Here is a 13201-nt window from a genome sequence, read left to right on the forward strand (position 1 = left end):
TATATATATATACACACACACACACATATATACACACACACACCTACACATATACACGTTTAAAAAATATTTTGTATTTTACATGTGCAAAATAATTTTCAGCATAAAAATCTCAGATATATAAAAATGTATACATTTATATTAATATATTAAATATAATGTATTTATTTTTGTAATAATTTTGAAATATATTTATTTATGTGTGCTTAAGACTGTGTGTTCGTTTGGTACCAGTCAGCTGTCAGAATGTAATTTTCCTGCATACTGAGGTTGATTATTTATGTTTGGTGGTCTATCTAACAACACAAACAACTCAGTTCGACTGTACGCAAAATTTATACCGAAAATAATGAGAGGTAGTTCTAGCCAGATGACAGCAAGCCTGTAGAGCAGGAACGGTGCTACAATCCCGCCAATGTCACACAGTGTGGAACAGACCGAAACACCCAGATTTCTGAGCCAAAAAACATCAGATAGTAGCATTACTGACCAACATGTCCAAAAACAATCATTTACATATAGTACGATGTCTCTTTGCATTATAACTTACCTGATAACGGTGGGATATAGTTCAGTATTCACAAACACTACCATTTCAAAAGCCATAGTGATGCCCAGCCGTCCAACACAAGCAACAGCACTTTTTAACCAGAACATACCTGTGGAAGATACAAAATTTAAAGTAAATATACATATAACCACCTGTTTTCAGTCAAACTGAATTATAACTCCAAATGGTAACCCACTGTCGGGGATGAACGCTGTGATTAAGCAGGCCGCTCCTGCCACGATATTCGCAGCTGCAAAAGGAAGCCGGCGTCCGATCCGCTCAATAGTGAGGAGAATGAGGAAAGCTGCTGGCAATTCCACGATTCCAGATATGAGGAAGTCCACATACACGTTTCCTCCGAGGATTCCCAGCCTCATAATGAGACCCTGGTAAACCACAGCACTGGTGAACCTGGCGACACAATGGACAGATTACAGATGGATGTTCCCTGCACTTAAAGGGTTAGTTCACCCAAAAATGAAAATTCTGTCATTAATTACTTACCCTCATGTCGTTTCAAACCCGTAAGACCTTCGTTCATCTTCGGAACACAAAGTAAGATATTTTTGATGGAATCTGAGAGCTGTCTGACCCTGCATAGACAGCAACGCAACTGAAATGTTCCCAAGTTCAGAAACGTAGCAAGGAGATCTGTAAAATAATCCATGTGACATCAGTGGTTCAACCGCAATTATACGAAGCTAAGAGAATACTTTTTGTGTGCAAAAGAAAAAAAATAATGACTTTATTCAACAATTCGTCTCCCGCGCATCACCCTGGTGCCATTTTGGAGAATATCCGCTGGACGTTTCCGTTCAGATCAAATCACAACAACGTAGGAAACAGATCCAGCGTGACGACCGATCTCCTTGCTACGTTTCTGAACTTGGGAACATTTCAGTTGCATTGCTGTCTATGCAGGGTCAGACAGCTCTCAGATTCCATCAAAAATATCTTACTTTGTGTTCCGAAGATGAACGAAGGTCATACGGGTTTGAAACGACATGAGGGTGAGCAATTAATGACAGAATTTTCATTTTTGGGTGAACTATCCCTTTAACATGGTGTTTTGGATCTGACGTACCAGTTGAAGCTCAGGATGAATGTGAATTTTCTCAGTTTGGAAGTCTTGAACAGGTCCATGAAAGACGCAGTCGAGATGGAGTCTGTGTTTTTGTCAGTCAGTGTCTGATGGATGAAATTGGACGTTTAAGAGACATTTGGACATATTTTATGCTCATCATGACTGTGTAAACTCTGTACCTCAATAATCTTGGACAGTGTCTTTTTGTTCTCTTTGGCTATTGCTTTAGTGATCTCCATTGCTTCGTTTCTCTTGTTTTGGCTGAGGAGCCATCTTGGTGATTCGGGGATAAACCTGAAATTCAGAGTGTATTTAAATAATGCAAAATGGCTACATTTATCCAACACCGTGTAACTCAAAACTTTACCAAAAAAAAAAAACATTAAATTACACGTAAATATCTTAAATGCATTTAGGCATTTTCTTTGTGTTCATACTGATTTTTTTTTTTTTTAATATTATAATGTTAATTTGTTAAAGAGCGCGTCATCTGGAAATATGCATTTGAATTATGTTAACAAATGAACTAAAAGTGAATTCTGTAGAATGTAAATGCACATATCAAATGTGCATCAGATATAAAAAATGTTTTTGAAAGAAATCTCTTATTCTTAACCAAAGCTGCATTTATTTGACAAAAAAATACAGTAAAATCTGTAATATTGTGAAATATTATTAAACATTTTTTATTTTGATATATGTTAAAATGTAATTTATATGTGGGAGGGCAAAGCATTCAGAAATCATTCTAATATGATGATTTGGTCCTCAAGAAACCTTTCTCATTATGATCGTTGTTGAAAACATCGCTTAATATTTTATATTATGTGGAAATATATAACAATATTTTGTGGAAACCCTGATAGATTTTTTTTTCAGGATTCTTAGATGAACAGGAAATTTTAAAAACAGCATTAATCTGAAATAGAAATATTTTGTAACATTATAAATATCTTTACCGTCACTTTTGATCAGTTTAGTGCATCCTTGCTGAATAGAAGTATTCATTTCTTTCAAAAATGTATCCTAATTTATATTTAATCTGGAATATTCATTTAAAGTTCATAAGAAATGGATAGAAAACTAATTTTATGAAGGTGGGGATTATAAAAGGACGCACTGTTTCATCCCAAATTTGCACACATACAATTTGCAAATATATCTGGAAAACACAATCTTTGATCTGTATTGCACATAATGCACCATAAACAGGCTCTTACCAATAGTACGTCAGGAAGCAGATGTAAGGAATGGTGAAGACCACCTGTAGCCAGCGCCAGTTTGGTATGAAGTAAGCTAAGAGAGGAAGAATGAGAATGCCCAGACTGAAGAACAACTGATAGGTCACTCCCACCATTCTCCTGTATTCAACTCCAACCAGCTCCGTGACTGCAGCCAGAAAACAAGACATAATGGAACATGAGGATATCTGAAATATCAAGGATCCCAGTAAGCTTTTAATGCATCCACCACTGCATCTGAACTGAATATACTTATATTACACTTAAGCATAATTAAAGAATTTGAAAATGTTTCGTTACTTAGCACGTATCCAACCATCCAGCCTCCCTTCACTCCAAAGCCAAAGAGAACTCTGAACACCAGCAGGGCGATGTAATTGGGCGACGTGGCCACCAGAATCCCTGTTACGCCGATGAAGAAGTTGGTCATTAGGAAACTCTTCATTCTGCCGTATCTGAAAGAAAAAAGAACAAATGTGAATCAATTAGATCATTACTGAAACATTCGTTTTGTGCATGCCAATAAAAACCATTACTTGGCTTTCAGTAAGATTTTTCAATGTTTTTGAAAGAAATCTATTCTGCTCACCAAGGCTGCATTTAATTGATCAAAAATACAGAAAAAACAGCAATATTGTGGAATTACAATTTATAATAACTGTTTTCTATTTGAATATATTTTAAAATGTACTTTATTTCTGTAAGGCAGAGTTAAATTTTCAGCATCATTGATGATCCTTCAGAAATCATTCTTAATATGCTGATTTGCCGTTGTTGTGCTGCTCAATATTTTTGTAGAAAAATGTTCAGAATTCTCTTATGAATGTAAAGTTAAAAAGAACATCATTTATTCATAGAAATCTTTTGTAACATAAAATGTTTTAATGTCACGTTTAATTAAATTGAATGCATCCTTGCTGAATAATACAATTAATACAATACAGTTTTTTAAAGATTTTTTGATCTTGATTGCACTGAAACAGAAAAAATGAATTTCAGATAATATGCATAATAACAGGGATTCACGAAGTTGACAATTATTGTCTTATTTTCCTGTAAAAATACTAAAAATATGTGTAATTATATTGAGCATTGAGCACTTTATTTCACTCAGCACGGTGTAAAATTATTATTATAATTTTTTCCTTGTGTAATATGGTATTTATTTAATTATTCCTTATTAATTGTTTAAATAATCTTTAGCTGGATATGTTGGCAAATCTATAATTTCGTTGGATGCAAGTACAATGACAATAAATAATAATCTGAATCTGAAATCTAAAAATACCTGAAAAAACATACGTTCTTGAAAAGTAACACTGCATAATATATTAAGACTTGTTTTCAGAAAATATCTTCAATATGAGGGCATTTTGTCTTACTGCACACAATTGTTGGCATATTTTTAAGTATAAACAAGCTAAAAACAGCTGTTGCGTATCAATCTTGTAAGGATTTAAATTTGAAAAGTAAATTAGAAACTCAAAATGCATCCATATAACATTGAAATGTCAAACAAGTCATACTTGTCTGCCAGGTATCCAATTGCAATGCTGCCGACTAAGAAACCAACACTGAGCGCGGCCTGGAACATATCAACATACCAGGCGTCTGCGCACACTAGATCAAACTGCAACACACAGGTCTCACGTCAGACATCTCATTGCACTTCACACAATTATTACCAAAAGAAAGAGCTTGTTTTGTGGTCCCACCACTCACCTCAGTGACGAACGACTGTCTTCCTTCATAGTCGTACTCCCAGCTGTCTGTACAGCCCGTCATCGGTAGAGTAGAAAGCTGGGCCTGGGTGAGCTCACTTTCTGGATTGTCACAGGTTAGACCGGTGGCATTCCAGTCCATGTCCAGCTTCTGACACTGACTGTACGTCACCCCTGTAGAGCTGTTCATCAAGGGTACAGTCGCCCTGCGTGCATCTTGAAGACTCCAGCCGCATCTTTCCCGGATCTCAATGACACCCGGGTCACGGCACCAATGTTCAGGGGTGAAGCCCTGGAATACAATCCCCACATATACAAAAGAAAACGGTATAGAGACCAAGCAGAATATGGAAACAATTCGCATCTGGCACCGACCGAACTTGCCGGCCTCCTCTAAGATGTCTTCAAAAGTAGTCATGGTCACTGTACGGCTAACAGTGTAGGACTTGAAGGCATCCGCAGCTGTGAAAAGAGGTCTGTTAAGTTGAGGCACAGTATTTACCCACAGCTGGCTGAGCAAAAGTCCAGAGGAGGTTGAAATTTGATATATTCGTGCTGCGATTGACCAATTACATGCTGGGATGGGACACGAGGGACAACAAGTTACATTTTAACCCCAGTGACATCTGAAGCCTGTTACGTAATTTGTCACTGTATAATTTTTGTTCATCAAGTGTTGTATGAAAACGGTTCAGTAAGTGGTTTAGTAGGTAGACTACAGACTAAACCATGACTTACTTAACTAAACCCCGAAACTCTGGGTAGACTTGTTCTGTTTAGACTTTAATGATGAAAGCAGATAATAAACGTTAAAAAAAATTAAAGTGAAAACCGAAAATAAAAATAATTGAAATAAAGCTGAAATAAAATATGATTAAAAAAAAACTTGTGAACATTAAAAATGTTTCCTTGACAACTGAAATAATTTGAAGCACTAAAATTACTAATTCGAAAAACAAAAATTACGGCAAAAACATACACAATTACTAAATATTAAACAAATTGTTAAAGAAAATATAAAAAAAATAATTTAAATAAAGCTGAAATATAACTATTCAACTAATATTAATACAATACTAAATTGAAGCACTAAATAACTAACTTGAAATAAATGAAAATAAAATGAACTAGAACTAAGGCTGAAAGAAAAATAAAATAAAACCTACTAAACATGGCATAAACAAAATTACTAGAACTTAAATTAAAAATGACTGAAAACTGAAAATATAATAAAGTAAAACATAAATATTAGATGAAAAATAAACTAAAAAAACAAACATATTTCAGCTGCCAAGGATTCTAATATTTAATTTCTTAAAATTACTAACTCTATAGAAAAATCTACTATAAAAAATTAAAAGCTGAAATATAGATGAAAACAAATTTAGATTTCAAGGCAATATTTCTAATGTTCATTTAGTTTCTAACTGGAAACAAATTACAACTACAACTAAACTAAAGCTAAAACTTAAATAAAAATAAATTAAATGTAAATAGTAACTACTAAAAAAAAACTAATAAAAATACCAACCACATAGGAATTTCTTTTAAATCATAAAAATATTTACAAAAATATTAATAAAAACTAAAACACTGGTTTGATTCAATTGTTTGAGTGTGCCCTCAGTCTAGTTAAAGCAGCGAGATGAACCACAATAACTGGATGCATGCCGAGGAGCTGATAGTTTTATTGAAATAATGCCATAATATCGCAGCATAAACTATTTAAATCCCAAAACAAGATGCTGTAAAACATGACAAATACAGTCTGAAAAGAGCTAAAGCCTCTATCAGGAAAAAAATAAATACTATTTCAGGACCTTCTCTTGAAGTATTTCAGAGAATTGTACCGTACAATATCCCATATAGCAGACATTTTTTCAGTAAGGAGAGGGGAGCATGTGATGACCAACAGCTATCGAGTGCACCGTCCACCTTCTGCCCTAAAACACAGGAAAAAAAAAAACTGCCCCCCAAAGTGCAGAGTACTAAAAGAGACACCCAGGCATGCTTTAACGCATCTTGAAGTACCGTCTCAGTAGCAGTGAGTTATGACAGATATACAGAACTGGTGTGATTTTATTTGGCAACCATATATGTGAGGAATACACTGATGAATGGTAATACAAGCCTATGAGACAAACTATTAGAGCAAACAGCAGAGTCGGAGTGAAAAACACTATACACATGCTGCCAAACAGGACCAGTGTCCTGTTGTACCTTCACTGCCATGTGAGAAGAACGTTTTGGTAAATAATTTCTGGAGAGCTGAAAGCAAACTTGCAACACAACTTATGTAAATATATGCATCTTTCGTAAAGTCAGCAAAACCACGGGAGCTGAAACCGATTCAGCAAATAAAACGCATCATTTTTGCAGGTGTTCAGGCCGTTGTATTCAGTTAATGGGACTGGCAACAAAACTCATCGGGAAAACGGGAAAAGTGCTTTGTAAAAGGCTTTCTGTCAACTGCTGTACTTGTGGCTTCTTTCATAGGCACCAGTGTCTTCTTTGCAAAACATAAATTAAAATAAAGAAAAATGATTAAACAATAGGTAACACTTTACAGTAAAGTTCAATTTGTTAATGTTAATTAGTGCTTTAGATGTCACCAACTAACCATGAACAATACTTTTACAGAATTTATTAATCTAGGTTAATGTTATTTCCACATATTCTAATACATTTGCAACATTTCAAGATGTATAAATAAAAATTAATGTATTATGTATAAACATAATAGAATATTTATAAAATTAACAGATTAATAAATTCAGCAAAACCCCCCCCCCAAAAAACAAGTTTACTGTTATTTCATATATGGAGCCAAGGGGAAATGGTGATTGGAGGAAAAATTTCAGTGCTTTTGCATTCTCTCTCAACGCCTTTTGTTTCCCCCCAAAAAACTTTGTGCAAAATTATAATGTTCCCCTGAGAATCTTTGTGCTTGATCGCAAAAGAACTGAAATATAATTTTTCTCCCAACTCATTTTATTTCTATCACAAAAGTTTTGGGAGCGAATTGCAAAGTTTTTAACGCAGAAGTTTCACGAGCGAAGTTTCTCAGAAGAACACAAATGTTTTGTGTTATAGTTTTGCAAACAAACACAAAGTTGGGAAACAAAAACGTTTTGTGAGCGAACAAAGTTTCTCAGGAGAACAGAACATTTCTGATCAATCGCAACAGTTTCGTGAGCAAACATAAAGAGTTAAGTTTTACTTAAAACGCAAAAGTTTTATGAATGAACACAAAGTTTCTCAGAGAACTGTAAAAGTTTAACGATCAAACGCAATAGTTTAGCGAGCAAAGTTTCTCAGAGAACCGCAAAAGTTTTACGATTAAATGCAAAAATAACTGAAATACAATTTTTCCTCATTTTCTACCATCTCATTTTTTTACCATCATGTCCCATTAATGAATTGAATCTTATTGTAAAGTGTTACTAAACAATAATGCAAATAAACACCACAAAGATGCAATAATATTTCTTCTGATTGCGATGAGAAATTATGATTCTTAAGGAAGCCTGCAGCCTCCCTTCATGGCACTAAATCTCTGTATGCGCTCGGGTGTTCTATTAGGGCAATTAGAACATGCTTTTTATCAGAACAAGGGGAAAAAAAGCATTGCACAAAACACCCAACAGATGGATGCTATGGTTTAGATGAACACTGGTAAAGGTGAACGTCAATGCAGAACGCAAATGTGAAGCACGAGCATTCGAAGGGTTGTGATTTAAATATGAACTTGGCAAAGCGGATCAATCTCCTCTCGGTGCTACATGGCTCGAGATATGCGAAATACTGCTTCAGATTGTAGTTTAGAAAAGATCTTTGACTGTATCTGCCACAATCATCCATAATTATTTTACAGAACAGTCTATTTTTCCAGTGAGCTGGTAAATTAACAAAAAAACAGTACCCAAATATCTTTACATAACAATAAAAAAATTGATATAGTCCATTTCTGTAAGTTTGTGGGAGACTGAATTTACATATGATGCTGTACACAATTCATCTGAATCAATGGAAAACCGAACACACAACAAATAAACGATCAAATGACAAAAAAAGTATTTTGTCAGAAAGGCATTGAGTCTATTTAGTGGACGAATTGACCAACTTGCTCTTGAAAGCTGTCTCGTAAACAGCTCACAGAGAGATTTCCCTTTAGAAAACCCAAAATGGAGCAACTAAACAATTGGAGCGTGGTGGCAGAGACATTCAAAAGTTCAGTTTGGGCCGCCTGGCGCTCTCAGACTTTCAGTAAATCCTCGTCGCTGTCATCAGGGTCTGGCTGAGGTTTCCTATGGTTTCTGTCGCTGTATCGGGTCTTATTTCTGCTCTGTGTGTCCACCAGGAGTCCCACCAGATCCTCGTCGCTCTCTGCTTTCAGCCGCGAGGAAGTGGACGATGAAGGGGCAATTCGGACCCCTGGGACTGTGAGCACCTCGTCCTCGCTGTCCTGCTCGTCCAGGGAGAAGGAGCGCAGGGCGTCAGCGCTGACCGGCTTGGTGGTGATGTGACCGTTCCCTTGAGGCTCCCGCGTGGGCATCCCGGTCTCTTCCATTAACCATTCCACCTCATCTTCACATCCGTCCTCATCTGTGTTCACCTATCAAGAGAGACGAACAGAAAGACAAAAAAAAAAAAGAGTTATGTTCATAGTCATTCTGATGAATTTTTACTTATTGTAAAACTTGCAAAAAAGATCAAACGTTACCCTGGAGTATTTGTAGGATACTGGATTTCCTTTCCTGCAGTAGCTTGACACTTTCTGTATTACAAGTTGCCTAAAAATACGAAAGTGCATATTAAGCACACTGACTGAAAAACTGGTGTAGAAACAATTTTCACTCAGAAATTACTGGTAAATTTTTACAAATAATTAAAGAAATGAATTAACAATGAACTAAACCTTAAATTTTAAAGTGATAGTATTACAGTTTAGATTTTTTTTTACAGTGCAACTCAAAGCAACGAGTAGAATTCCAATTTTTATATATATATATATAATAAATTGGTTTTAGTTTATAACAAATATATTTAAACTACCATTCAAAAGTTTTGGGGTCTGTAAGATTTTTAAAATATTTGTATATTTAAAATATTAAATACTTTTATTTATATTTCTTATGTTCACCAATGCTGAATTTATTTGATCAAAAACACAGTAAAAATAATATTGCTAAATATTATTACAATTTAAAACAACTGTTTTTTATTTTAATTTAAAATGTAATTTATTCCTGTGATGCATAACTACATTTTCAGCATCAGTGTCACAAGATACTTCAGAAATCATTCTAACATGCTGATTTGGTGATCAAGAATTATTATTATTATTATTATTATTATTATTATCAATATTGAATATAGTTATCATGCTTAATTATTATTTCTTTTTAAACCATAATACATTTTTTTTTGGGATTCTTTCAAAAGAACAGCATTTATTTGAAAAATAATATTGTAATACTTTCTAATATTGTAAATGTCTTTACTGTCACCTTTGAACAACTGAATGCATCTAAAGTATTAATTTCATAAAAAAAAAGTACTGGCCACAAACATTTGTATTAGTTTAAAAATAAAATGATCACACAAATGTAATTTGCATTTTACCTCCTGTCTCGTTTGTGCAGCAGAAGAACAAGCAAACAGATTGTGAGCACAACCAACAGCATGCTAAGCACCGCCCCTAAGGCCTGACTCCGCCCAGATAATCCGGCATGCTCCTCCCCTCCATCAGTGCTGTGCGGGTCCATGGAGGTGGATGAACTATGAGAAAACCTATGTATTATACTCAGACTTACTCGGCTAACAAATCTATGTTGTAGAATTATCGAATTAAAGCTTAAAAGTATGATTAGGCTTTAGTAATACTCACAAAAATTCACAAACGGTGGCAGTGTGCCAAACAAACAGATACTGGCAGCCATCTGTCTCCAGCATGAACTCTGGGATACCCTCTCCTGCCGTAGGGCTGCAGTGGAACAGGATGGTCGAGGACACAGTTTTGGTTTTGTCTCGTCCACATACAGATTCAGATGGTACCAAGACGTCAAGATTTCCACCTGACAAAATACAACACCAGGTCATTTCATAAAATGGTTACATCACAGAAATACAAAATAAATTGTGTTCATAGAAAAATTAACTAATAAACTAATAATATATTAGGAGTTCATAGAACAAAATAAATTGAATTCGAAATTTTTTAATTTTGAATAAAAAGTAATGAAATTGGACAACACAGCAGCCCAATTCTAAAAAAATAAAAACCTAAATGTTTTGGCAAATATTGAGTAAGTATACAGAAACTAAGTAATAATACAAAATATATTTTAAACAAAATATTTTTGGCATTTTTGTGTTGTTACAAATAGAATGTGTAAATTAAATAATGAACAAACAAAAAAATCCTCTTTTCAAACAACAAAAAATTTAAACAGAACATTTAAAAACATTTTTGGAATTTTTATGTTGTTACAAAAAGAATTTATAAATGATTTAATAAAAAAAGTGTGTGTTGTTATAAATATATTTAAAAAATAAAAATAAATAAATTATAAATAAATAAATTAATTAATTTAATGTAAATAAGTACACAAATAAACTAAGGAAATCTTTGTAAAAAACAAACAAGCAAAATATTTTAAACTTTTAAATAAAAATATTTTCAAATATCTTTGACATTTGCGTGCTGTTATAAACAGAATTTCTAAATAAATAAATAATAAAGGGGAAAATAAACCCTGAAACCCAAATAAACTTTGCCTTTCATCTGTCCCAATATGCATACTGAAATATTTGAGCCCACTGCACTCGCACATCACACACCGTAACTCCTAATATGGTCACTTACTGATTATATCTCACCTTTGATATAATACTTGGCTTTGCTGGAGGAGCCAATTTTTCTGCGGTAACTGTCATTCATCTTGACCTGACAGATATTGGCACCCAGGCAATTGGAAATGGAGCCGTCGGTGATGCCTGACAGCTGGATGTGGTAGATATAGCGATCTCCATTGGGACGGATGTCTCCTGTGGCGTTGTGGAAACTAAGGACAGATAAAACACTGTGTATCTCATGCAAATTACTACATGTGGTGTGGTGTAGTTGTAGGCTCTGTTTTAATGAATGAGAGGGTGAGATGCCCACCGGTAATAAAGTGCTCCCAGGCTGAAAATGGCTCCTGTCTCGGGCACTTTGATGGTTCCATTGATCATCTCCACTTCCTCCTGCTTTACAGCACATGCAGATCGAGTCTCCCACTCCACCCAGTACTCACATGCAGTTTTATCCTCCCTAAAACACACAGACATAAATTTGAATCTTATAGATAACAGATGCTAAGCCAACACCACAAGTTGAGAATTTTCATGCCAAGTCAACTTACTTGAATAATTTCGGAAGGCCCACTGTGCTGCCACACTTCAGCTGCAAGATTGTTCTGGCTGGTTTATCGTTTCCACACACCTCGTCGCCCATGGAATAATTGACGAGGATCTTTCCATCTGGTGAGGACACATACTGATGAATAAAAACCAACAAAACTGTAATCACGTCAGAGAAGGTTTAAAAAGACTTACCGATGAACTCCATGGCCTGCGTGTGAACACGGCCCAGAGTCTCAGTCTTCCCACCAGCACGTCTGCGACACACGGCAGCTTCTGCTGCACAGCCTGGCTGGCCTCCATGAATGGCCTGACAGAGATTGAAGTAGTACCTGTGAGAACAAATAATACAATTGTGAATTTAATTAACACTGAACAGACGCAGGTGCAATATTACACCAGTTTCATTACTGATTAAATGCAATGTGTCCATATTCCACTGACTTGAGTACAAATAGTAGTTTTTGAACAAAAACTAAAATATAGATATAGAAATTATGTCTGGTACAAATAGCAGGGATTAAAGTTCCGTCGCTACGACGGATTTCCGTCAGTTCATAAAGTCCACGTGAATTTATGAATTTAATTGGACTCAAGCCACCTCTGAGCCTCATTAAACGTCTGAAAATGTACCTACAAGCCACTTTTGTGTTCTTCTGTGCCACCTCTGTAGTTCAAATTAATTTATTAATACTAATTTCATATGATTGGTAACTTATTTGTATTATTCTACATATTGTTTTAAATAGAAATTTAAAAAAGATTATAAACATAAAATTTTGAATTTGACAGATGAAAATGATGCCATTACAAAGGTAAAAAGAAAATACTCCTGTAAGTCACTTTAAGGAGTCAAATGTCACCTCGTATTAGGAAGGCTAATTTTTAATCAGAATTTTTGATTATTGATCACAAGGTGCTCCTAAATTTTTTAATTAGGAGGACAAGCGCTCCTAATTACAAGAAGAAAAAAACTGCTCTTAAACTGGGTGTGGTCGGAAAAAATTTTTCAGTAAAAAGATTTTTTGTTTTTGCTTTAACCCCTGCAATATAATAAGTAGAAAAATAGAAAAGAGGAAAGTAAAAAAGAAAAAAAAGAAAAGTAGACAAATAAATTACCAATCATATGAAATTAGTATTAATAAATTAATTTGTACTACAGAGGTGGAACACAAAAGTGGCTTGTAGGTACATTTTCAGA

The 13201-nt window shown here is 34.7% G+C and overlaps 2 protein-coding genes across 2 annotated transcripts in view; both read right to left on the bottom strand.

Moving 5' to 3' along the window:
- LOC107678851 (solute carrier family 22 member 2-like) overlaps positions 1 to 5109 on the bottom strand; it is a 9252-nt gene extending 4143 nt beyond the window's left edge. Inside the window, exons 1-9 of the mRNA XM_016474277.1 lie at positions 4598 to 5109; positions 4402 to 4505; positions 3176 to 3330; positions 2855 to 3023; positions 1814 to 1928; positions 1635 to 1738; positions 747 to 961; positions 551 to 659; positions 342 to 454 (exon numbers count right to left, since the gene is read on the bottom strand). Of these exons, the coding sequence (XP_016329763.1) occupies positions 342 to 454; positions 551 to 659; positions 747 to 961; positions 1635 to 1738; positions 1814 to 1928; positions 2855 to 3023; positions 3176 to 3330; positions 4402 to 4505; positions 4598 to 5014 (1501 nt within the window). The 5' untranslated portion in view covers positions 5015 to 5109. The remainder of the gene's footprint in view (positions 1 to 341; positions 455 to 550; positions 660 to 746; positions 962 to 1634; positions 1739 to 1813; positions 1929 to 2854; positions 3024 to 3175; positions 3331 to 4401; positions 4506 to 4597) is intronic.
- Positions 5110 to 8778: 3669 nt separating this feature from the next.
- Positions 8779 to 13201, bottom strand: part of LOC107678818 (cation-independent mannose-6-phosphate receptor-like) — a 41206-nt gene continuing 36783 nt past the window's right edge. The window contains exons 37-44 of the mRNA XM_016474223.1: positions 12196 to 12332; positions 12003 to 12120; positions 11765 to 11911; positions 11479 to 11663; positions 10487 to 10673; positions 10222 to 10377; positions 9320 to 9389; positions 8779 to 9211 (exon numbers count right to left, since the gene is read on the bottom strand). Of these exons, the coding sequence (XP_016329709.1) occupies positions 8852 to 9211; positions 9320 to 9389; positions 10222 to 10377; positions 10487 to 10673; positions 11479 to 11663; positions 11765 to 11911; positions 12003 to 12120; positions 12196 to 12332 (1360 nt within the window). The 3' untranslated portion in view covers positions 8779 to 8851. The remainder of the gene's footprint in view (positions 9212 to 9319; positions 9390 to 10221; positions 10378 to 10486; positions 10674 to 11478; positions 11664 to 11764; positions 11912 to 12002; positions 12121 to 12195; positions 12333 to 13201) is intronic.

Source organism: Sinocyclocheilus anshuiensis, unplaced genomic scaffold (genome assembly GCF_001515605.1).
Source record: "Sinocyclocheilus anshuiensis isolate Anshui unplaced genomic scaffold, SAMN03320099.WGS_v1.1 scaffold1049, whole genome shotgun sequence".
In the NCBI taxonomy this organism is placed as follows: domain Eukaryota; kingdom Metazoa; phylum Chordata; class Actinopteri; order Cypriniformes; family Cyprinidae; genus Sinocyclocheilus; species Sinocyclocheilus anshuiensis.